The 23164-nt window shown below is 33.0% G+C and overlaps 1 protein-coding gene across 13 annotated transcripts; it reads left to right on the top strand.

Moving 5' to 3' along the window:
- The first annotated feature begins 447 nt into the window (after positions 1 to 447).
- Positions 448 to 6311, top strand: LOC129302233 (ACT domain-containing protein ACR3-like). 13 transcript variants are annotated; one of them, XM_054940954.1, is made up of 9 exons: positions 448 to 601; positions 710 to 776; positions 2561 to 2691; positions 2989 to 3034; positions 3537 to 3651; positions 3732 to 3799; positions 4302 to 4916; positions 5048 to 5152; positions 5704 to 5844. In XM_054940954.1, exons 3-9 carry the CDS (start codon positions 2603 to 2605, stop codon positions 5794 to 5796), a joined length of 1131 nt encoding a protein of 376 aa, XP_054796929.1. In that variant the 5' UTR covers positions 448 to 601; positions 710 to 776; positions 2561 to 2602; the 3' UTR covers positions 5797 to 5844. The 13 variants fall into 13 exon arrangements, with proteins under 13 accessions (XP_054796929.1, XP_054796926.1, XP_054796920.1 ...); XM_054940951.1 differs by having other exon boundaries at positions 452 to 601; positions 2561 to 2673; positions 5813 to 6311; XM_054940945.1 differs by having other exon boundaries at positions 452 to 601; positions 5813 to 6311.
- The last annotated feature ends 16853 nt before the right edge of the window (positions 6312 to 23164 follow it).

The following is a 23164-nucleotide window of genomic DNA, read 5'->3' as shown; positions in this document are numbered from 1 at the left end:
AGAGTCCAGTACCGAGTCGAGGCCCAAGGGGTGGCTCCGTACTGTTACACAGGCTGCATACTTTTTAAATAATATTAAAAAAAAGGAGCAGGCTGCATATTTATAAGGGAGAATGAAAAAGAGGGTTTAAAAAAATTAATTAATTTAAGTTAAATTTTAAGTATTCAATTTCATAAATTTGTAACTTAATCTCTCAATTTTACAATTCTGTTGTAATAAATTTATAACTTATATTTTAAATTTTAATAAAAAAATTCTTTCATTCTTCAATTATATTAAAATTTAAAAAATAAATTATAAATTCAACACAATATAATTATAAAATTAAGATATTAAGTTATAAATTTTTAAAATTTAATTTAAATTAATTGATTTTTGGAAACTCTTTGTCCATTCTCCCAGTTCCGAAAGGCAAAGAGTGGGACCCCCAAAGTCATTTTATTTTCCACGGCCACAAGCACATCCAAACCCTTCCCTTGGCATCGCTTCGCAGAAGCCCACTCTTGGAGAAAAAGTTGCTTTTCGATTTTTTTAAATTTTGGTCGGACGCAGAATGGGAGTAAGCTGGGGTGGGTGCGATTCCGACGTCGAGCTGAAACAGGTTCTATTTCTCAACGTCCCTCTCTGTTTGGCTGTGTATATATGCAGAAGCAGAGGATGCCATAATATTTGATTCCCTCTGGCTCTGCTTATCTATCTCTGTCTTCAGGATGTAAAGGAAGAGGTGTAATCTGGGTGAGGGTGAGAGCTTATCTTCTTCATTTTCATGTCCAAAGGTATTCCTCTTTCTCCTCTCTTCTTTTATTTATTATCCTTTCTATATCTATCTCCATCCCCTTTTCCTTCCCCTGTCTTTCATACAATCTCTTCTGAAAACTTTTTTTTTTTCATTTTCTCTGCCTTGTCCCACCATCCTCTCCCTCTTTCATTACATTTCCACTCTCTGTCCATGAATATGCTTCGTCGTCCATGTTTCATAGAAGCAATTTAAAGTTGTCGTTCATAAACTCTACGCATGCTACACCTAGTTGAGCAATATTTTTTTGTCTTCAAGAAATATTTGCCTTTATTATTATTATTATTTTTTTTGAAATAATCAATTTAAACACAACTCACACACCAGGTGCCAAATCTTTGCCCTTAATTAGTACAGAGCTATTTTTTATGGATGAATAATTGAACGCATATTCAAATCTTCTCTCTCTCTCTCTCTCTCTCTATATATATATATATGAAACAGTTCTATTTTTATCTCTCTCAGCCAATATGTACTTCATGCATATTAACTTGAATACGCATGTATCGTTGCCGTGCGGTGGGCAAAAGACGGGTGTTGGTTTAGTAAGGAAGGTTGCGTGGTGCTTTGGTGGTGAGATGTCCAAATCTTGAAATAAATTACTTGGAGGCAATTCGATGTAACGTGTGTGATTGTCAAGTCCGAAGAATCCTGTTTAAAGTTGGAATCACAATCTTTACGTCACATTAGACACCTTTCTGGTCGGCTTAGTGAGATTCTCATTTACCCACTACGTGTTTGCCGTTGCTTTAGAAATTAGAAAGTCATCACAGGCGCTGGCTAACGCACCTCCCTTTCCTTCCACCAGGAATTGAATTTTCTTTCTTTCGTTTGTTAATTTTCCATGTTTTCCTGTAATATGGGAATCTGATCGGATAGATATGAACACCCAGCGAGATGAACGATCTTAATTGCATTTTCATGCAATCCCATTGGGAGCTTTGATTATGCCTTTTCTGCTTAGCTTGAGAGAAAAGGAAAAAGCGGAAGCTTTCCTATATGCACTGCGTGTAAGGCTTAACATACTCGATTAAATTTTTCTTCTTTTGTACCCCTCTGAATGTTTACACCGAAAATGTCTCCTTTCACGGGGTGATGCCATGATTCTTCGGCTATTATTCTTTATTCTTCTTCTTGTCTCCTTCCCACACCACGCATTTCCTTATCGACTGGACTCATCACGTTCTCTGTTTACCTCCTTTTTCTTGAAATCACGTTCGAAGGCCTAGAAGAAAGGCAGATTCCGTAGTTTTAGTACTCACTTAACCGGAGACATACACCCTTATCTTTTCTCGCCAACAAAGATACATCCTTAAGATCTCAGTATTTATTGCTGCATTAGAGTGACTACAAAATTTTCTGTTGTTTTTTTGTGTTTCTGTTCTTCTTTTCTCTCGTGTCCAAAAAAAAAAAAGAGTGGCTACAAAATTTGTCCGAGTCTTTCTTAAAAAACACGCCGTGTTCTTTCTCTTTAACTCACAGTCACACGTACATCATGCATGATACCGAATCATTGCTTTTAGACGAGCCTTGGGTTAACTGCTTTTTGGAACCTCACTCCAAACCCACATGCTAATATCCCTCGAAGTATTGTTCTCTTCACCGTACCATTCAGTTCAGAAATAATTGATTTTGTGTTATATTTTCTCTTTTGGTTCTTCCAGCACACCGCTCTCATGCAGGGCAACACGTGGAGCTTTGGATTGGACAATAACTATTACTTTTTCTCTTCTAACCAGGCAAGACTTTTGCACTTTGATGCAGGGAGAGCAAGGCTTGTCGTTGGGAGAAGAAATTAAGTTTTAAATGGCTACAGTTTGTTGGCCATATTTTGATCCCGAGTATGAGAATTTCAGCAACAGAATCAATCCTCCAAGGTTCACTTATATTTTCCTGTGCGTCATAAATTTTTCCCTGCTAGTTAAATAGCCTATTTGGGGATGATCATTGAGTGTCACCTACCTGAATTAATTGAGCCGTAAAAGAATAGGAAAGGAACAAAAACACTTTGGAAAAAGGTCAGACGAATTATCATCTTGACATGAACCACCCTGGTTGGGGGGAAGAGGTCACCAATAGAATTCCAAATGGAGTCAGAGGTTGAACAAATAGTCGAATTGGGGTCTTTGGATGGATTTCTAATACCATGAAAGAAGTGAATTTTTTATGGGAATATCTGTTTGCGTTCGCAGGGTCTCTGTGGACAATGCTAGTTGTCATGATTGTACCCTAATCAAGGTATAATTTCTCAAATTCATGATTTAGGCATTTTCATGGCCTTGTTGTGATGTGATTTATCATCAGTGAAACGATGCTACTTTCTGCATTGCTTGTCATCAATCAGTTCCTTTTAGCAATATTTTCTTTTATTTTCAATTATTGAAGTTCACATGGAGTAACACCCACTACATGATTAAAAGCAGCTTTTCTGTCCTTAGAAGAAGTTGTGCTCGTTAAAGTGTAACACCCACTTCATCATCACTGGAATCATCTTTTCATAATTTATCTTGAAAGCATCTCTCGTGACCCTCGGGAGCATACTAGGCTGTTTCTTGTTGTGATTAGGAATGGGACTGATGTAACTGATTATATTTTTTAATATAATTTCCATTTTGCAACCCAAAAAAAAAAAAAGAATAACTTGTGAAATTTGTTGACAAAATTAGGAGTTAGAGTAATCCTCAGTCCAATTAGTAAATTCTCTCTCTCTCTCTCTCTCTCTCGTAAAAAAAAACTGCAGGTTGATAGTGTTAATAAACCAGGAATTCTGCTGGAGGTCGTACAAATTCTTACTGACCTTGACCTCATAATCACCAAAGCTTACATATCTTCAGACGGTGGATGGTTCATGGATGGTAAGCGTCAATTTTAGACACGCCTGAGCATTCCCCCCCTGAATCAAGTAATTAACATATCTGAACTATTGCATAAGCAGTATTTCATGTCACGGATCAGCAGGGAAAGAAGATAATAGACAGCAAAACCATTGAATTCATAGAGAAGGTATATCTCCTGTATGTTTATATAATGTTTTCTTACTCTAGGCCCAAGGATGGTAGCGAATTAATCACTTGAAAAATTCAAACTTATTGAAGTAATGCATTAATATATTACAATATCTTTCTTGCTATTTTTCTAAGATATTTTTAGAAAAAGATGTGTATCATCTTAGGAAGGGGGTAATGTAATTTCTGTTTCTGTCAAAGCACTGGCAGCAAAATCTAGACACATGGATCCACGCTAATTTAACGCTGGATATTTGACCCGTATTTTTTAGTAAAATGCATTTTTAAAGTTGGAGAAAAACTACCGTGACCTATGCTTTTCCAACTTAAAAGGAAATCTTGTACTGATGTTACTCATAAAATCTAGACTCCGTAAGAAGTGCCGCAAATGTGACTGTGGAAGAAGTTAGTGATCAGATTTCCATACTAATGAGCACTCATAATTAAACTGAGCATCTCAAGTACTAAGAGCTACTTCTTAACAGTTTTTCTTACAATAGGCTCTAGGACCCAAGGGCCAGAGCAATGAGGGGGCGAAGAGTTGGCCAGGCAAACAGGTTGATGTGCATTCGATTGGTGATCATACTGCTATCGAGCTCATTGGAAGGGACCGCCCTGGTCTTTTATCTGAGATCTCAGCTGTGATTGCCAGCCTCCACATTAACGTGGTTGCAGCTGAGGTTTGGACTCATAATAGGCGAATAGCATGTGTTCTTTATGTCAATGACGCTACTAGCCGATCAGTGGATGCTCCTAACAGATTATCTCTCATGGAGGAGCAGCTCAACCATATCCTACGTGGATGTGAGGATGATGAGAAAATAGCTCGCACCAGTTTCTCCATGGGTTTCACCCATATGGATCGGCGGCTCCACCAAATGCTGTTTGCCGATCGTGATTATGAATGTGCTGTGGTGACAACAGACGTTGGTTATCCTCCCTCTTTCAGGCCACAAATTACAATAGAGCATTGTGAGGAGAAAGGGTACTCAATTGTTAGTGTCAGATGCAAAGATCGAGCCAAACTTATGTTTGACATTGTTTGCACTCTGACTGACATGCAATATGTTGTTTTCCATGCCACAATTTCATCAGATGCTCCTTATGCATCCCAGGTATATTATATTCTCATATATGCAGGAACCTATTCTATGCATTCAGTTGTGTGCTCATATCTCTGGCCTCTGGGAAGATGGGCAGCATTTTATTGGGGTAGCCGAACTGTGTAACACTTGTAAATTTGTAGGAGTACTTCATCCGGCACATGGATGGATGCACACTTGATACTGAAGGAGAGAAAGAAAGGGTCATCAAATGTATTGAAGCTGCTATTCAAAGAAGAGTAAGCGAGGTAATGTGAACTTCATAATTGATTTCCACGAGCTTCATTAAATCCCTACTGTGAAGAAGACAGAGTTGAACTTTGGTGCTCAGCTCTGAGTAAGTCTTCCATGTTCTGTCAGGAAAGCTGGTTTGTTGATATGGTTTATAGCGCTCTTATTTTGACTAGTGATTGTTGTCCACTTGAAATGAATAAACCCATGGTAAATAGATTCTCTCTTGACTTCACGAATGGACTGTTCTTTTGTTGCTCATACTCGTTTACTCTCTGTTTTTGCACGTCACCTTCTGGGGAAATTTACCCTCTTGTACTTAGCATGTACTATGTGATTCCACGAGTCGAATTTTTCTGAATACGGCCAAGCTGATGCATTTTGGATCTGCAACTATGTACCTGTATTGTTGTAGGGGGCTAAGTTGTAGTCGGATTGCATCTTATCATCACATCCACTATATCCAGTGACAGTGATGGTCTTTTGGATTTCAGTTTAGATTAAGAACCTATATATGCTGCATGTAGTTTCATGTACATCCCCGTGATCCTTGAACTGAAGAATGCAGGTTGACAGGAAAAACTTGTCGCATGATTTGCGTGTTGAGTTTATGAATGAAAAGCATATTAAGAGTCACATTGTAGCGCAGCAGACGATCTGACAAACGATGGATGCAGGGAGTGAGCCTGGAGCTGTGCGCAAAAGATAGAGTGGGCTTGCTATCAGAAGTGACGAGGATTCTAAGGGAGAATGGGCTGACAGTGTGCAGAGCAGGGGTATCAACCATAGGGGAGAAAGCGGTGAACGTGTTCTATGTGAGGGATGCTTCTGGGAATCCAGTGGACACCAAGGCTATAGAAGCACTTAGGAAAGAGATAGGGGAAAGCATGATGATCAATGTGAAGAAGATACCGGCAGGCAATGCCAAAGCACCCGGGAACCACCGAGGATGGGCTAAAACAGGCTTCTTCTTCGGCAATTGGCTCGAAAGGTTCTTGAATTGACTTGCTTGCCGGGCGCATTGTCGCTGTGCATCAGAACAATAACAAAGTGTTGCGTGCCAATTGCCGCATATGGGATGCGTGCTGTCCATTACTTTCTGTAAAGATCAATCGATGCTTTAAGTTGTTGTAACTCATAGCCATATTCCTCCATACCTGACCCATCTTTCATTTCTGATGCTTTTTAATTATCTCATTTCCGTCCTTTCCCCACAAAATAAAGTCACTTTTGGCCTTTTTCTAAGTGAAAACTTGAGATCCACTCCAGCAGCAAAAATTACAAGGTAGTCACCATCAAACACTAGAAAGGTAGCTTAACTGGCAAGGTCTTGACTAGGAGTTCTGGAGATGCAACCACATCAAATATTCGACGAGAGAATTTTGCTGCTTTTTATGGTCTTGCCAGTCTCGATTTAGGTTAATTTGAGCCTCATTAAATTCTTCATTATGTCGGAATCCGATTAAAAAAATTATGCTAAAGGGAAATCCCATCTTATGTTTGGAGAGAAAAACACGGAGACATGGAGGCCCAGCCCATTGCCATATGTTTGAATTTTGATAAACTTCCTTTTATTGGCCGCTGAAACATTACTCCCACTTTCTACACTGTTGTGTTTGAGACACTTGTGCGAGAAACATTCTCTAGTGGCCCAATAGAAGATCGAGGGCAAAATTGAAAATCTTGTTTAGGACAACCGAAAACCTTCCAGAATAAAATAAAGCCGCAGGAAAGCTTTCACTTCAAATAATTTCTTCAGAGTCAAATTCCTGTTTAGGACTTTGTGCGTCACCGTTGAGTTAGATGCATTGAAATGGCGTCTGGCGAAGTCACCGTAAATAAACATGCGTGTGCGTTAAAGAAAGAGACTTGTTCCCTCCCCCAAGAAAAAATCAAGCTTTGTTTTCCCCCTGTTTCTCACTGGGTTCAGGTGAAGGCAACCCTGCATATGGCCCTTGCATAGTTTTAACTTTTTTCTGATTTTTTTATACAACTTTTTCCTTTTTTTTTTCCTTTCTTTCTTTCTTCTTCTTCTTCTTCTTCTTCTTCTTTTTTTTAACTATAATGTTTTCTGCTCAGGGACTTGATTCTTCGTCGTGTCCACCCAAAAAAAAAAAAAAATTACATGATGAGTCAAAATATACTTTTGAAATTGCATAATTTTATAATTGAAATATAGGGTGAGCAAAAATTTCTTGGCGATAAAATAAAAAATTCTCTCTTTGTTGTTCAGTGACGTACGCCCAATGGAATTGATGTAATTTGTGATACTTAAGTTGATTCGTAGTGATGTTCAATGGCAATGAAAAATTGGCTGACCAAAGTACTCAATAAAGCCAACGAAGGATGGGTTGGGGAACTTGCATTTAACTTTTTTAAAAATCAAGTGATTTGGATTAACAATATGAAATGAATGTACATCTTCGAATTATATTTAAAAAGCGATTGAACATTGAGATCGTAATTATTGATAGCTTTGGAAACTCACATTTGGCGTGAGTTAGTAGATGAGGGAGTTCAAATACATACCTAATTCTTTATTTTGCCATGCTACCCTTCCACCTCTACTCTTCTTTCTAGTTTGCGTCTCTTCTTTTAGGTGTCATTTTATTAGAAGGCCATGGCGAGGAGCTCCAGCACAACATAGCATGCTCTTATATGGCTTTTAACCCCACATCCAAGCTTGCTCGGCTGTCTTTGCTTTAGGAATTGTTAGTTTTTAACTTTTCTTTTAAAGCATTTTGTTCAGTTCTTATTGTTAATTTTTAAAATAAACATTTAATCATGTTAATTTTAGTATTCATGTACATCATACTATTTATATAAATTTGTCCAATATATAAAATATTATATTTTTTTTAATATACATGAAACATTTTGATGATTGTATATTTAAAAATATATTTCATTATATATAATTTAAACAACTTGTTGTTTATTAATTATTGAATTGACTTTTGAAAAAATTTGTATCTAAATATCAATTTTATTACAACAACTAAATTTTATTAATCTAATTTCTAACAAATGAACTTTTTACAAAAGTTAGACTAAAGGAAACCAAACACGCACGGAATATATGCAGCATAAACTGAAAACAAAATGTGCTGCAGCATCACCCCGTGCGAAGGTCTCATCTTGTTTTCCACGTTCGAATGAACCGTGCATGGTTAATTAGCCGGCGCGTTTAATATTTTTTTTGGTTTTTTTAAGTAAATCTTCATGATTTGTTTTGAGATGTTAGCTTTCTCTGTTTCTTTTTGCCGCCTCCTCATCAGATTGTCCTTCTGATGTATACACATTATATGAAACACAATGAATGTACAATAGAAATATCGGTGACTCTTGTTGAACACCAACTGATCATAGACACACGTGAGTAGTGAGCACTATTAGCAGTGGCTGCTCAATCACTGCCACCATGAGATATCACCATAGCCACTTGCATTTGTGATGGAACTTTGTGTCGAGACGATGAGTAGCCCAACATCCAGGGTGGAGGTCCACTCCATGGGAACATTCAGGGGACGAAGGCCCATCGCAAGCCGCACGCAATATAATAATACTAATAACTAATAATAATGCCGATACTTTCACCCTATGGTCTAACCACTATTAGAGATAGTAATAGGTCAGACCTTGCTTAAATAAAGGTTTATAACGTGACTTACTTTAGACTCAGTTTAGACTATTTATTAAATAGACTCAACACATGTTTAAGTTTTTAATTAGGTTAAACTTATTTTTTTTAAGGTTTAACATATAAACTCAACAGACTGACCTATTTTTATATATCTATATATATCACAAACACATTAACTTCACCATTTAATTTTTAATCAATCTATTCTTTTTTTATTTTTAGTTATATTTTTAATTATATTGTATTTATATATTAATTTTAATGATGTTAATTAATTGTTATATTGTATTGTAGTTGATAAGTCCTTTCAACCGTTATATATTATAATTGATAAATCAAGTTTTATATTGTATACTATAATAGTCCTAAACTATATTTAAGATGTTTAAAACTAAAATACGAGTATATTTAAAAAGCTTATTTTTAAGTAGGCTTTTAAATGAACTTTCAAGCCAAGCCATATTTTAAGTAGGCTCAAGTTTGAATTATAAAAAAAAATCTTATACAGACTTTAAGTCAGGTTTAGACTTTTAATTTATTATACAAGCTTAAACTTATTTGATTTATCAGTTTTTTAAAAGATATTAATAATTATTATAGAAAAATGTATCTAAATGTTATATTAAGTACGTCAAAAAAAATATATTTTCCATTTAGAATTATAAAATTTATAATCTTATACTATACTAAATCATTTTATCAACTTTTAACTAATTACAAACAATTAAATAATCATAAACTCATGCTTACTCCATCTGGTGCATAATATTTTTTTTAATTATACTCTCATGAAATATCTTATATAAATATCTTAATAATAAAAGTTAAAATTGTAATGAACCACTTTTTTAAAATAAATAAATAAATAAATAAAGTAAGGATATAGTTGAAAAAAAAATACAAAAACTACCTAATATTTTATATTTTAGTTCAAAACATGACTTCAAAAGTCCTATATTAAAAATGCTCTCGCTTATTAGAGGAAATTAGCTCAATAATATCAAAAAATATAGCTCTCATTAATTATGGATGAAATTTTCAAATATTATGAAATATGGCTCATTCATAAAATCAATTAGATGTATTTTACTTTTTCATCCTCAAATTAAATTTATTATTAAAATATAATATATCTATTGTAACTAATCCCTAACTGACTAAGTCTTTCCTTTTTTTTAATCTGAATATAATAAAATTAGCAGTGCCTTTCTTTATCACAAAACTTTTTTTCTCTCTCCCTCTCTGTTTTTTCTCAGGAACACTATGAAGAGGACATTAGACATTGAAGAGGAATCTTCATTTCTGGAAGCAAAAGACCAAGCTGAAATCTATTATCTGTCATCAAATTTTTACCATCTTTACCTCTCTCGGTAACATCAAATTTTTTATGAACTATGTTTGATTCATTTTAGGCAAATGATTATATATTTTTCATGTTGCTGATCTACAATACTACATCATTAACATATGTATGTGTATAAATGATAAGCAAGTTTATATCTGATTATCTAGTTATGTTGATTTGTGATAGTATATCAGTGATATACAGTAGTATATCAATGATGTAATATCGCGAATTAGTAACACAAAAAATACATAATTATTTATCCAAAATGGATCAAACATAGCCCACAAAATTTTTTGGATTCTTGGTTTATCATTTGGACTCTTGGTATAAACCAAGAGTCAAATACATAAACTAATAAAATAAAAAATTATGAATCTATAACTCCATTTTCCCACCGACATGCTCCATTTTGTAGAGTACCATTGATGTATGATGTATTCCACCTCGCATTTGTCTCTCGTGATTATGAATGTGGCTTGCTCACACTGCTCTGTTGTCTAGCGTTCGTCTCTCTCACATCCATCTCTAAAAAAAGTCATTTTAGATTATATATCTTTCATTCATTGGGCTCAGTTTCAGAAATTTATTGCGTTTTAAATTTTTTGGTATTTGCAAAAAACATATATTAAAAGGGTAGTTTTATAAATTAACTATAAATTAAATATTAAAAAGGTCATTCTTGAAATTTAAGAAATAATAGGCTATTTCTTTTATTTGATATTATAATATAGACTATGTGTGCAAAAAAGCCCCACTTATTTTTTTTGAGTAAAGGTGTAAATTTAGCTTGAACTATTTTTTAAAATAGTACTTGATAATTTATATCATCAAATGATATAAAAAAATTATCAAATATAAAAAAATGGAGCAGCCAGCAAACTTTCATCTATTCTTGACAAATGACTGTTTATTACAATTGCGAGGCCCATATTTTTTATTCTTCTATCTCTCTCTATTCCTCTCACTTCTTCAACTCTTCATCTCTTTCTCATTCATGAACGTCGGCACCATGTGTGCATATATACACATACATGCACTAGCCAAAAATCAACCTCTCTAAAGATTAATTCTTGACCATTACATATACGTACACTATTACAAAAGTGCTAATATAAGACATCTTATATGGAACGGTTATAAACACAATCATCTTGTATGAGGAGACGGATATATGAAAAAATAAATGAAGGATAATCATTTAAATAACTGACACACACATATATAATATAGAACAATTATCTAATAACCGTTTTATATTTGTTTATACAAGCAATCTTTATTTTTTTTTAATTTTATCACTTACACAGGGTAGTTCTTTGTAAAAACTGTCTTATAGTAAAAATCTCAATTTCAATTTAATTAACCAACGTCTCTCCTTCAAATCCATTTTCTCTCAGCCTTCATTGCGTTACCCTTCAGCTTTACTCCCTTTGAGTCCTCCTTCTATTTCAGATCTATGACCTTCGCCATACATCTGCTCCCCATTACCCTGCTATCGCAGCCCTCATCGTTCCCACACCCATGCCTCTGTTTCCTGTCGCCACGGCCACGAACCCTATCTCCTCCTCCTTTTTTGTTCAGTGGCCTAGCTTTTTCATCTTCTACTTCATTGCTATTTAAGTGTTTGTTTGTCGCACTTTGGGAATCTCTCCATGCTGAATTTGAGCCTATCTTCCTCCTTGTGGTTCTTCACCTCCATTACCAGCCATAGCTAGGGTTTCGTCTAGGAAGAAATTTATGATTGAGCATTCTCTTGAAATTAAAAAACTGTGAATAGCGCGTGGGGGGTGTGTGTATTTGTAAGAGGTAGAAGGACTCCATTTTTTATGGTATCGTCGCTTTTGGTGTGACTCAATCAATGAAGGACGATAAGGTCCTTACAAAGGTTGATGCCTCTGCTTTGGAATACTTCGACACCATTGAAGCCCTCTGCAAGAACATTACCTGTTAGAAAATTGGTGACCAGGGTAGATTCTAATTCCTCACTTCGGACTTCATTTGGTTAATTTGCTTTGTTGTTTACCTTGAGCGATAAAAGTTCTGTTAGTTCTATCTTGAGTTTTGTTAATTACTTCTTGGTTCTAACATCAAATCAAATAAGCCACTGCAACTCGACATTAACCTATGAAGCACGATACTTCTAAAATAGAGTAGGATAGTTTGATATACTAGATTCTAGTGCTTATTTGATGATAAACGCAGACTTGTTAAGTGGGGTTGAAGATAAATATCTCAAATTATAGAACATTTTTAAATAAAATTTTATATATCAATAAATTTCATTAAATACACTCAACAGTCTTATCTTTTCAAAACAAACATGTAAACTTTTAAAAATCCTCATCATTTAATTCAGTGAAAAGAGAAATGATGAAAATTAATTATAGAGTAAGAAATGATAATATTGGAATTGAAGCATTTAATAAAATCTTAATCTACTCAAAGTATCTTGTATTTTGAAACGAAAAAACTCTTTTAAAAATGTCTTATAATTTAAGATGGAAGGAGTAATATTTTATTAGAGTCTCTTCCATGTGGGGGATTGTGTTTCTTTTTCATGTTTGAACTCATTCTAGTGCATTTAACTTTATTGACAGCTCCATTATCATACAGTTTTGTCTCAGTTTTCTCTGAGTTCTATCTTGTTTTTAACTGTTTAGTTCCTTTTTAGTTGTTAAATAATGTGAATCGCTGGTTGATAAATTTACTGGTGTTGCAAATGAACAAAATTTACTGATATAAACAGTCAAATTACTTTATTCATCATTTCTACATGAATGTCTATGGTTTACAAGTTTGAATGGATCTATAGCTTTTAGTTTTCTAGTTATTTCATATCCTTGCCTGCTATTTTGGAGCTAAGTTCATGTAAGGATATTTAAGGTTTGCATATGCTGTGTAGACTTTCCAATGTTAAGATAAATCAAGGAAGGCTATTGCTGCAATTTGGTGTGCAAGGTATTCAATAAAAATGCAAGAATTACAGCTGATTTGAGAGTAACTTGTTGATTTCAATGTTGGACATACCCAAGTTCTTGTGTCTAAATGATTCTCACATCATGCTGGCACAGAACTTGTCACCATCATTCAATAAATGTCTACTAAAGAATTCTATCAATTCTTCATATGCTTCACAATTTTAGCTGTGTTTTAGGCAATAAGCTTTAATAGGTGGTGTTGACAAAATACATTATACAATAATAGTTTGAGCTTATTAGAATATCACGTGATCAATAGATTGCTCTCGTCATCATAGAAGAGTAAAGTTTGAAGTTGATATGCTCAAGTCCAAAAATTGTTTGTACACATGACATTCCAAGTTGGCATCGCAATTAATATTTGCTGAATCACACTTGTCTCAGTCAATAAATCTACACTTAATAACCTCCTGTGTCCTTGCACATCCATCCCCCTCGTGTGGTGGTAGCTAAACAAGAGAAACAACATTTACATGATTACCATTATATGGTTATGATAATCTGATCCTTAATTTTTATTTTTTTGCACATTAAGATTGTGAACACTTTATTTTATTCGGATAATTTTTAATAAAAATAATAATAAAATCAACTAAAAAAATGAAATTCTAATAATATAAAAATATTTAATTAATAGGTTTTAATTTTGTAATCTTTTGATTAAAATTTTATTTCCTTTGGTTCATTAAAATAACTAAAAAATATAAAAATATAAAAATAAAATTTAATGTTTTTTAGGATTATATTTTCAAATAATAATAATAATAATAATCTAACAAAATAAAAAAAAATATCTTGCTTAAAGTTTGAAAAATCTCTCTTAAAGTATCTTAACAATCACAAAATTATGAGAATCAACTTATTAAAAATTAAGTATTTTTAAATTCTTATAGATCTGATCATCTTCCTTATATGTACATATATATAATAATAATAAACATACTTAAAAACTAAAAAAAAGAGAGAGTTAGGGTTACAAAAATATAAACTAAGGGTTAAACGCTGAATTTTCTAGCGTTTAACCATCAGCTCGATCCTTCATCCAGACACATAGGCAGCACCAGAGAAAGAAAAAAGAGAACACAGGGCAGAGCAGATTCAATCACACACTCAGAGAAAAGTCACCGGATGAAAAATAAAGCAGAAGGCAGAAAGTGAGAAGAGCAAATGCAAAGCAAGCAACACACGGCAGAGACGCACACACATTCAGTCATGCACAGAGAGGAAGGAAAAATAAGAAGGATGGCTCGGTAGAGGAAATTCAATGTCGTGTAAGGAAGGAGAAGCCGAATCGTGTCAAAGCCTACGGATTCACGCTACCCAGGTATCCATCTTCTATACAAAGGGACTAAGAAATTTCTGGAAAAAAAAGAGAGAGGACTGAGAGTTTAGACCAAAGGATTGACAAGAATTTTTGGAAAAAAGAGGGATTTCTGGTGAGGATTGAGAGTTTGAGAAAGGTTTGGATCCAAAGGAAAAGGAGAGAGGATCAAGAGCTGAGATCGAAGAACAAATTTTTGGAGATTGTAGTTAAAAGAGACAGAAGAGGATGAGCGATTTTGGTTTTTTGGAGAGCTTAGACTGAGGGAGAAATTTTTGGAGATTTGTGTTCTGAGGGAAGACACGGGCAGAGTTGAAGAGTACCCAATATTCAAACGAGAAAAGCCGATTGAAAATACCCCATATCTCCTAACTGCAATAGGTTTGAGAATCAAATTTTTGTGCTTCACATTCTTACTCTGCCTTCTGATCCCATTTTATATTCTATTCCATAAAAGTTTGATTAGCTTTAGAAATGTAGTAATTTGGATTGAGGGCATATTTTTTAATTCCATATCATTTAAAGGAATTGTATGAGTGTTTGTTTCATTCAGAGTTATATGGATTAAAAGGTTGAAACCACTTTCTTGAATGTTTATCAAAATTGCTCATTGTAGGTTGATGATCCTTTAATAAGGACATTGGACTCATACTCTGTTAGCCTATTATGTGTGCCTATGGGTATGTTTAAGATATCAATTAGAAAAAAGTGATAGAAGAAATTAGGCACCATTTGAAACTTTTGGACATATATTGGTGAAATCCGATCTTATATTATGAATTTAAATATTTAAAGTTGCTAATATGCTTGTTTCATGGGTTGGCTATCTTGGAGATTTGTTTTAAGAAATTGTGTGGTTTTTTATTTTTAACAATCAAAATGTTATATGGAAACGCTTAGATAATAAAAGTCTGCTATAGATAAAAGAGAAAAAAATAAAACGTGGTGAAGCCCTTGGTTTTAACTAACATGTGCTTGGCTTTAGGTAACAAAATGTGGTTTGAATTCATTCTCCTTAAAGGTCAAAGTATGTATGTGCTTTACAAAATTTTGGGCTCTTTAAAATTTGAGAATTAGTCTTTGTGATTAATCTTAAAAGTTTCACTTTATGCTATTTGTTGATGTTAGCTTCAATTAATGATGATTATGTTGTTGTTAACTTAACTGGAATGCATTTTTTGAAGTTACACTTGTTTGCTCCTTGAGCTGTGATTATAAAGATTGCTTCGGTGCTTTACTAATTGAACAACAAGTAAGATCTAAATTTACATGCATTTGGCCAAGTATTCTTAAATTTTGTGCTTTAGTTTTCGATAGACATAGTTTCAATTATCTCAAAAAAAATTAATTATGTGAGATTTTAAGAGTCTCCACAATCACTTAGAATGATCTCATATCGTGTAAATCAATAAGATTTCACACGTGTGAGAATCAAATTTATACATATTAAATATGGGTTCCAATGGCCTATTATTCAAATTGATTCTTTTTTTCCTTTTTAGATTTTAAAATCAATAAAATATTTAATAATATCATGTGAGATTTAAAGAATTTTCACAAATACTCAAATTAATTACCTCATTGTGTGTGATAATAAATCCTCACAGGTGTTGTGATTATTGATTTGTATATAATAAATAAATGAATCAATTTTGTAAATAAAATAATAAACATTTTCTAATAAAATTAATTAATCAAATTAATGTATTTACATAATAACTATAAAATCTTTTGGTCATGTGAGATTTTTGAATCTCTATAGACTTCTAGGATAATCATAATATTATATGAGTTAATAAGACTCTACAGATATAACGATTAAGTTTTTAAAGAAATATATATAAATTATATACATACATAATAAATCAGTTACATTAGAAATGTACTCAAATATATATTATTTAATCCTTTATTGTGTGAAAATTTTGAATCTCTACAAATATTTAGGATAATCATATTACTGTATAAGTCAATAAGACTTTACAGGTATGATAATTAAAAGTCTTTAAAAAATATGAATATGTATATACACGCTTAAAGAAATTATTATTAATACATAAGCATATAAATAAATCAAGTAAGTTGTTAAACTCTTTTATCGTGTGATATTTCAGAATCTCCATGGATATTTAGAATAATTACATTATCGTATGATCCAATAAGGCTCTCCAGATATAGCAGTTAAATTTTCAATCATAAAATATAAAAAATACTTTAAACTATTTACCTTTTTCCTATTTCAAAATTTCAAAGTTGAGAAAATAATTAAAATTAAATTATTTTTTACAATTTAAAACAAACATGTCAAAATTTCAGAGAATTATTTTATTTGCAAAATGGTGAATTATTTCTAATTAATTTCTCTTCAAAAAATATTTTCACCAACAATTTATAATCCCGAACTACATGGATTTTGATCCTTATGATAGGATATGTAGGCTTCAGAGTTTGATTTTGAGTCAAGTCCTTCCTTGTAAATAAATAAATATTTCTCACTTAATTATTATTATTTTTTATCAAACACATGAATAAGAAAGGGATAATTAAAATAATTTTAAAGTCACATTAATTTAGCACAATTAACTTTAGGTAGCCATTCTTACGAACGAGTTTTGTGGGGTGCCTAATACCTTCTCGACATTCAATCAACTCCCGAACCTATTTCTAATTTCACAGACCATCCTTATCTCCTTTAAATAGTTTTTTAAGATTTTTTTCAAAATTTTGGTGGCAACTCCCATTTAGATGGTTCTTACTCTGAAGGTCGAAACTCCTGACCTCATGCACCATCCGCGTCGCTTTTTTTGGTGCGACAAAGATACTTTTTTATTGTGAGACTTTGAATCAAGCACGAATGGTCTTTGTTTGGGATGCTACAGATATGCCACTAAACAACATAAGTGCAAAGTGAGTTAATCTTAATTTAGTTCTACATTGCTATTTAACCTTTGTCCCATGTTGATGTTAATTTCAATTTACTCTTTTTCTTTTCCTTTGACACTAAAGCAGCCTGCTAGATTGGATTCTTAGTCTTCATGGAATAATAAAGCTACTCAAGTTGTATCCTCAAACTCAGTGTTTATTGACAAGCAATTTCATATATAAGCAATTTTAGTTTTTGCTACACATTGAGAACTAATATGTTACAAGTTTGTTAAGTTTTACAATAAAGGTGTTCTTTTTTGTCTTGATAATTTGCTGTGACTTGTTTTCATTCATTATTAGTAGTTAGGTTTATTTGGTTTTTAATTAGGAATAAGTAATGCTATGATTACTTCATGTTGCGGTCAAAATGATGTAAGACTTTTTCTTTAAAAAAAATGTAAAATAAGAGAACACACATGCAATTGTTGCTCATACAAACTCATAATTTTTTTAAAAAAATATGAGTCATATAGGATGGTTGTTGTGACGACAATCCTATATGCCAAATTTTTTTTAAAAAAACAAAGTTATATAGGATGGTTGTTAGACAACCATGATATGTATAACACATATACGACAGTTCTTACAACTGTCCCATATTTGTTTCTACAATATAGGACGGTAGAATAAAGGACGGTTGTTAACCGTCCTTTATTGTAGTGATACCTATAAGGACAAGATATTTGTTCTGCATTGCATTGATCTTCTACATCATTATTCTTTAAGAAAGTGTCTGGACCACCTGTATAGATCACACGAGGCCTAAAGGTGGTCGACAATACATGGCTACAATATGTGCCATGGCTTGCCCTTGCCAATCCATTGCAACAAACTGATTAGACCAGGGTGCAAGCTCTTATACTTACCTTCAAAATTGTCACTACCTAGCCCATACTAATTCCATCAGTAATCCACCATCTTTATGTTTATAACCAACACCAGCAAAAACAACAGCAACAAACATAAGTTATATATCTTCTCTGGCTTTTAAACTTTTATCTATTCCTTTATTTTTTGTTAAAACCTTCTTTCCTCCACTTATTTACATCCATCACCATCATACTGGCGTTGAAATAACATGCATTTCTACCCTTAAATATCTTGGTTAGCTTATGATCTAACCATAAATTTGTCTTGAAATACATTGTGAAGTTTGCTCAACAATATTCTGGCCACCACAACCATGAAGATGTTGAAGGTGGATTTGATGCTATTGTAGAGCTCCTCATAGAGAAACCATAAGTGGCATCATCAACCTCCCTAAACTTTTTGCTCCTACCTTGGGGAACTCCACCTCATTGATCTTTTAGGTTTAAATCCCATCTTGTTTGACCACGAGGAAAACCCTATCAGTGCAAGCGTTCATGAATGAGAGAGATGAAGAGTTGCAGAAGTGAAATGAATGTTAGATAGAGAAAATTAAAAGCATGTGGGCCTCACAAATTGTAATAAATAGCCATATGTCACTAGTTGCTCCATTTTTTATAGTTGATAATTTTCATTGCATCACCTAATAGTACAAGCTACCTAATGCTTTTTGAAAAATAGTTCATAGTTAAATTTATACCTTCATTATTTTTTTTTAACCAACAAAGAGAAATTCATTAAACAAAAGCAAAGAAGTCCAAATGCAACAAATGACATAGAAGGCATAAGCTATGGCCTTGTATTCCAAAAACAAAAAAGAAAAATGGAAGGCGTAAGCAATGACAACTACAAATTAGAAAATTACAGAGGGAAAATGTCTTCTATTTTTTATTTAAAAAAGTCCACTCTTTATTTTGTTTCTCTCTCTTTCTCACACAATCTGTTCATCCCACACTGTTTATCTTCTTCAAAGATTATAGTTTGGAACCAGTCCCTCCCACACTATTTTTCTTCTAGCCCAAAAAAGAAAAGAAACCAACAGTATCTCATTTCCAGTGTAGAAATTTAATTTGGAACCTACTATTGAAATATAAATCCTTTGAAAGAGTATCGAATGTTTCATTTATCATGTCCATTCTCAAATCCCCCCTCTCTTTCTTCAATCTTGCTCGCAACGGGTTTAAATTTGCAGGGTGGGGGTATCATATAAATCTATTACTCATTAACTTGGTAATTTTAGATGCCCCCTCAATTGAATGTAAGTCCGCCACTGTGTGCGTGTGTCTTTAACATTGGGGGAATACGTGGTCTTTTAGGAAAAGGCGAGCAACGAGGATCTGGATTCCATGACTGTAATTACTACAGTCATGGAATAACTTTAGACATGTGACAAAATCCTAGCTTTCTATTAAATTAAATGGTTTGAATGATTTTGTTATAACTAGAATCAATCACACTCAATCAAAATCTCTCCTCTCGTTTTTTGTTTCCACGATCACCTGCTCAAACAAAAATATGTATAATACCATAATATATAAATAATGCCAAAAGAAGCAAAATGTTCGCTAAAATCCAAATAATATCAAAACGCTTGTGGTAATTGAGTCAATTTCCTTAAACAAATAAAATGAAAAAAGCATCAAAATTTCTTTCATCATAGCACCATCCTGATTCAACAGAAAAGCTATATAGAAAGCAAGCATATTTCGAATCAATAGAAAAGCTAGAGAATGTTCAAATAGGAAGCAATCCAAAACAAAAAACTGATAATAAAAAAATTAAAATAAATTATAAATCACAGAAAAGATCGGGGAAAGACTCCACCTTGTTAGTCGGGAAAAAAAAACTCCGGCAGTTGACTGGAGAAGAACAACAACATAGCACTATTTAAGAAAGTTATGAATTTTAGGTGGGAGATAGGTTAGAGATTTATTCCATGATATTATTTAAGATATTTGAATGTATTTGGATTGAGTATTTTCTAATTTTGATTGTAACAAAATTATTAAAACCACTAATTTAATAGAGAGCTTAGATTTTATCACATGGTAAAGTCACTCAATGACTTTAATAGCTATAGTCAAGGGATCCAAATCCGGCGAGCATCGAGACTTCTTATATGTATTATGCAATTGTTCTTGAGAATTATTGCCATTGGTTTTGTCTGTTACTTTCTCTGGAACTTTATGTATCTCATTTTAACGGCCCTGCTCATATTAAAAAACCAATTAAAATCGGTTAAATTGTTACTTTTTATTATAACCCATGTTAAGTACATTAAATCCCAAAATCATATTAAATACTTTATTGTATATGGATGGCGCAAATGAAGGGAAATGATAAATATAACATATATTGCCTAAAATAATTTGCATCTGGGATTAAGAAATTGTACCATAATTTGCATCTGGATATTTTTTTTAAATTTAATAAAAATAATAATAAATAACAAAAAATATATATAAAAATATAAAAATGAAATTTAATCCTTCTTAGGATTATATTTTCAAAACCAAAAAAATTAATTTAATTGATAGGGCTTAATTTTATTTTAGATAATCTTTTTTGGTTAGGATTTCATTTCTTTTAGTTAATTAAAAATAACTAAAAAAATATAAAAATACAAAAAAATGAAATTTAATCCTTTTTTAGGATTATATTTTCAAAAAAAATAATCTAAAAAAATTAATAAAAAAATATAATCTTGCTTAAATCTTTAAAAATTTCTCTCAAATTATCCCAATCATTCAAAAATATTGAGAGTTAATTTTTAAGAGTTAACTTTTCTCTCCTTAAATATTATTTTTTAGTTAGAAATATGTGTGTGTGTTAACAAAAATAAAAATAATAATAAAATACTAGAGGACCGGATGAAATGCCTATCATAGCCCTCAAGGGGGTTCCTTTTACGTGTAGAAGAAAGAAGGGCAGAGCACCGAGAGAGGAAGGAAAGAACACAAGATACACAATCACAGAGGCAAAAGGAAGTAAAACACAGAGCCACAGCACAAAGGAGAACGCACAAAACACATAGCAGAAAAGAGAGCAGAGAGCAGGTGAAAAAATGGACATGCACCCAGAAGAAGTGCACACAAAACACAGAAGCAGAAACACAGTACTCACACGCCAGCTAAAAACAAGCACAAAAAAACACAGAAAAAGAAAAATAGAGCTACAGACCGAGAAGACCAAAAACGCTCAGCCACGTGCAGATAAAAGAGCAAAATGCCAAAGGCACACACAAAGAAGAAATGAGCAGAAACATAGCATGCACACACGTAAAGGAAAGGAGTCATAGATGCATGCAGAAGAAGGGCAGAAGGACGTTGGAGAAAACAAAAAAAAAAAACAGAGCATGGAGGGGGACAGAATAAAACTGACCAACGAAGCAAAAACAGAAAAAAAAGGGAAGAGGGACCGAGAGTCCCAAAAGAAAGCTTGAGGAAGTTGAGGTCCAGGATAGTGCAGAATCGAGACCAATGAAGAGAAGAGAGAAACGAACACAAGAAAAAAAACCAGACAAAACAGAGACGGAGAGGAGAAAGAGAGAAGACAAAAATTGGATGAGAAACAGAGGAGAAATTTGAGAAGGAGATCGAGAGAGCATGAAGAAAATGAAAACAAAAGAGCATGAGAAACAAAGGAGAAAACCGAGAGGAAGACGGAGGAAAGAAAAATGAGAAGAGAGAGACGAAGAGTGGGAGACGAGAAAGAGTTTGAGAGGAGATAGAAAAATAATGAACAAACAAAGCATGGACAGCATTCAAAAGAGAGTATGAAAATGGAGAAAAACTGGATGAGAAAATAGAGACTGATAGAGGGAAGCTAGACGAAGAACAGACGCAGCAAGGAGGAGGAAAGAAAAAAAAGAAGAGTGAGACTGAGAGAAGAGCTCGGAGACAAGAAAATTAAAAATGAGAGGAGTGACATTTTGGCCAGGGACGCAGAGAAGAAGCTTAAAAGAGAACTGAGAAGTTGGAGGGAGAGCAAGAGAGGGAGAATGAGGGATGCACGAGCACAAAGATGGGGGGTGAAAAGGAAGCCATGATACAGGGCTTCACACTGTAGGGAAGAGAACCTCGTTGACGTTACCACCATCTGCTTTTCACTTGAAGTTGTGAAGGTATTGTTTATAGGAGTGCTTAGACTGAGCATTAGTGGTGTTTAGTTATGGCTTCTTCCTCAAGTGAGATTTTGCTATTTGTAAAGGTTTGGACTAACCTGTTATTGTTTCGCTTTTACTTTAATATTTGAATATGAAAATTAAAAGTGACTTAGTGTTGATTTGATGGTCTAATGAACTGTGATTGATTATTCATGATGGTTCAGATTAATAGTTTCTCAGTATCATTTTATTTTGAAGTTTTCAAATAATGCATTTCATGATTATAGATCACAAATTATTATTTTCAAATTTGCTATCTCTGCAATTGTTAATTTGTTTTATGTCCCATTGATTGTGATGAAACAATTATTATAACTGCAATGATAATTTTTGCTACCTGTGGCCTTGGAGTTTCATTTTGTTATAGTCATAATTTCCATTGTGACTATTTATGTTTATCATATTTCAATGTTCTGATTTCTTCTTTTACATGCCTTGCATAATTTCTTCTTGCTTGTTATTTGCTATTGGGGTCGCAAATGTTGCGATTATTAATTTGTATATATTGCTCATTATTAAAATTAATTCTCTCTTTATACTAAATATTTAAGTCTCATGTGAGATTTCAAGAATCTTCGTAGAGACTTAATTAATCACATTATCATGTAGGATAATAAATCCTCACAGATATTATGATTCACAATTTATATGATAAATAAATGAATGAATTTTGTAAATAAAATAAAAAACATTTTTGTAATTTTAATTAATTTAAATTAATGAATTTAAATTATAATTATATTTACCAATAATATCTTTTGGTCATATGAGATTTTTGAAAC

This window comes from Prosopis cineraria, unplaced genomic scaffold (genome assembly GCF_029017545.1).
Source record: "Prosopis cineraria cultivar Desert tree isolate PC_DT_omini unplaced genomic scaffold, ASM2901754v1 PC2, whole genome shotgun sequence".
In the NCBI taxonomy this organism is placed as follows: Eukaryota; Viridiplantae; Streptophyta; class Magnoliopsida; order Fabales; family Fabaceae; genus Prosopis; species Prosopis cineraria.
The sequence above is the reverse complement of the archived record's forward strand: the minus strand, read 5'-3'. Positions and strand labels throughout refer to the sequence as shown.

What these genes read in the sequence shown, in the direction of transcription:
- LOC129302233 (XM_054940945.1), top strand. Translation starts at nt 2,603, where the DNA reads ATGGCTACAGTTTGTTGGCCATATTTTGATCCCGAGTATGAGAATTTC. An exon ending in ATGATTGTACCCTAATCAAG is followed by an intron (nt 3,035 to 3,536) that starts GTATAATTTCTC and finishes AAAAAACTGCAG; the next exon opens with GTTGATAGTGTTAATAAACC. An exon ending in CGGTGGATGGTTCATGGATG is followed by an intron (nt 3,652 to 3,731) that starts GTAAGCGTCAAT and finishes TTGCATAAGCAG; the next exon opens with TATTTCATGTCACGGATCAG.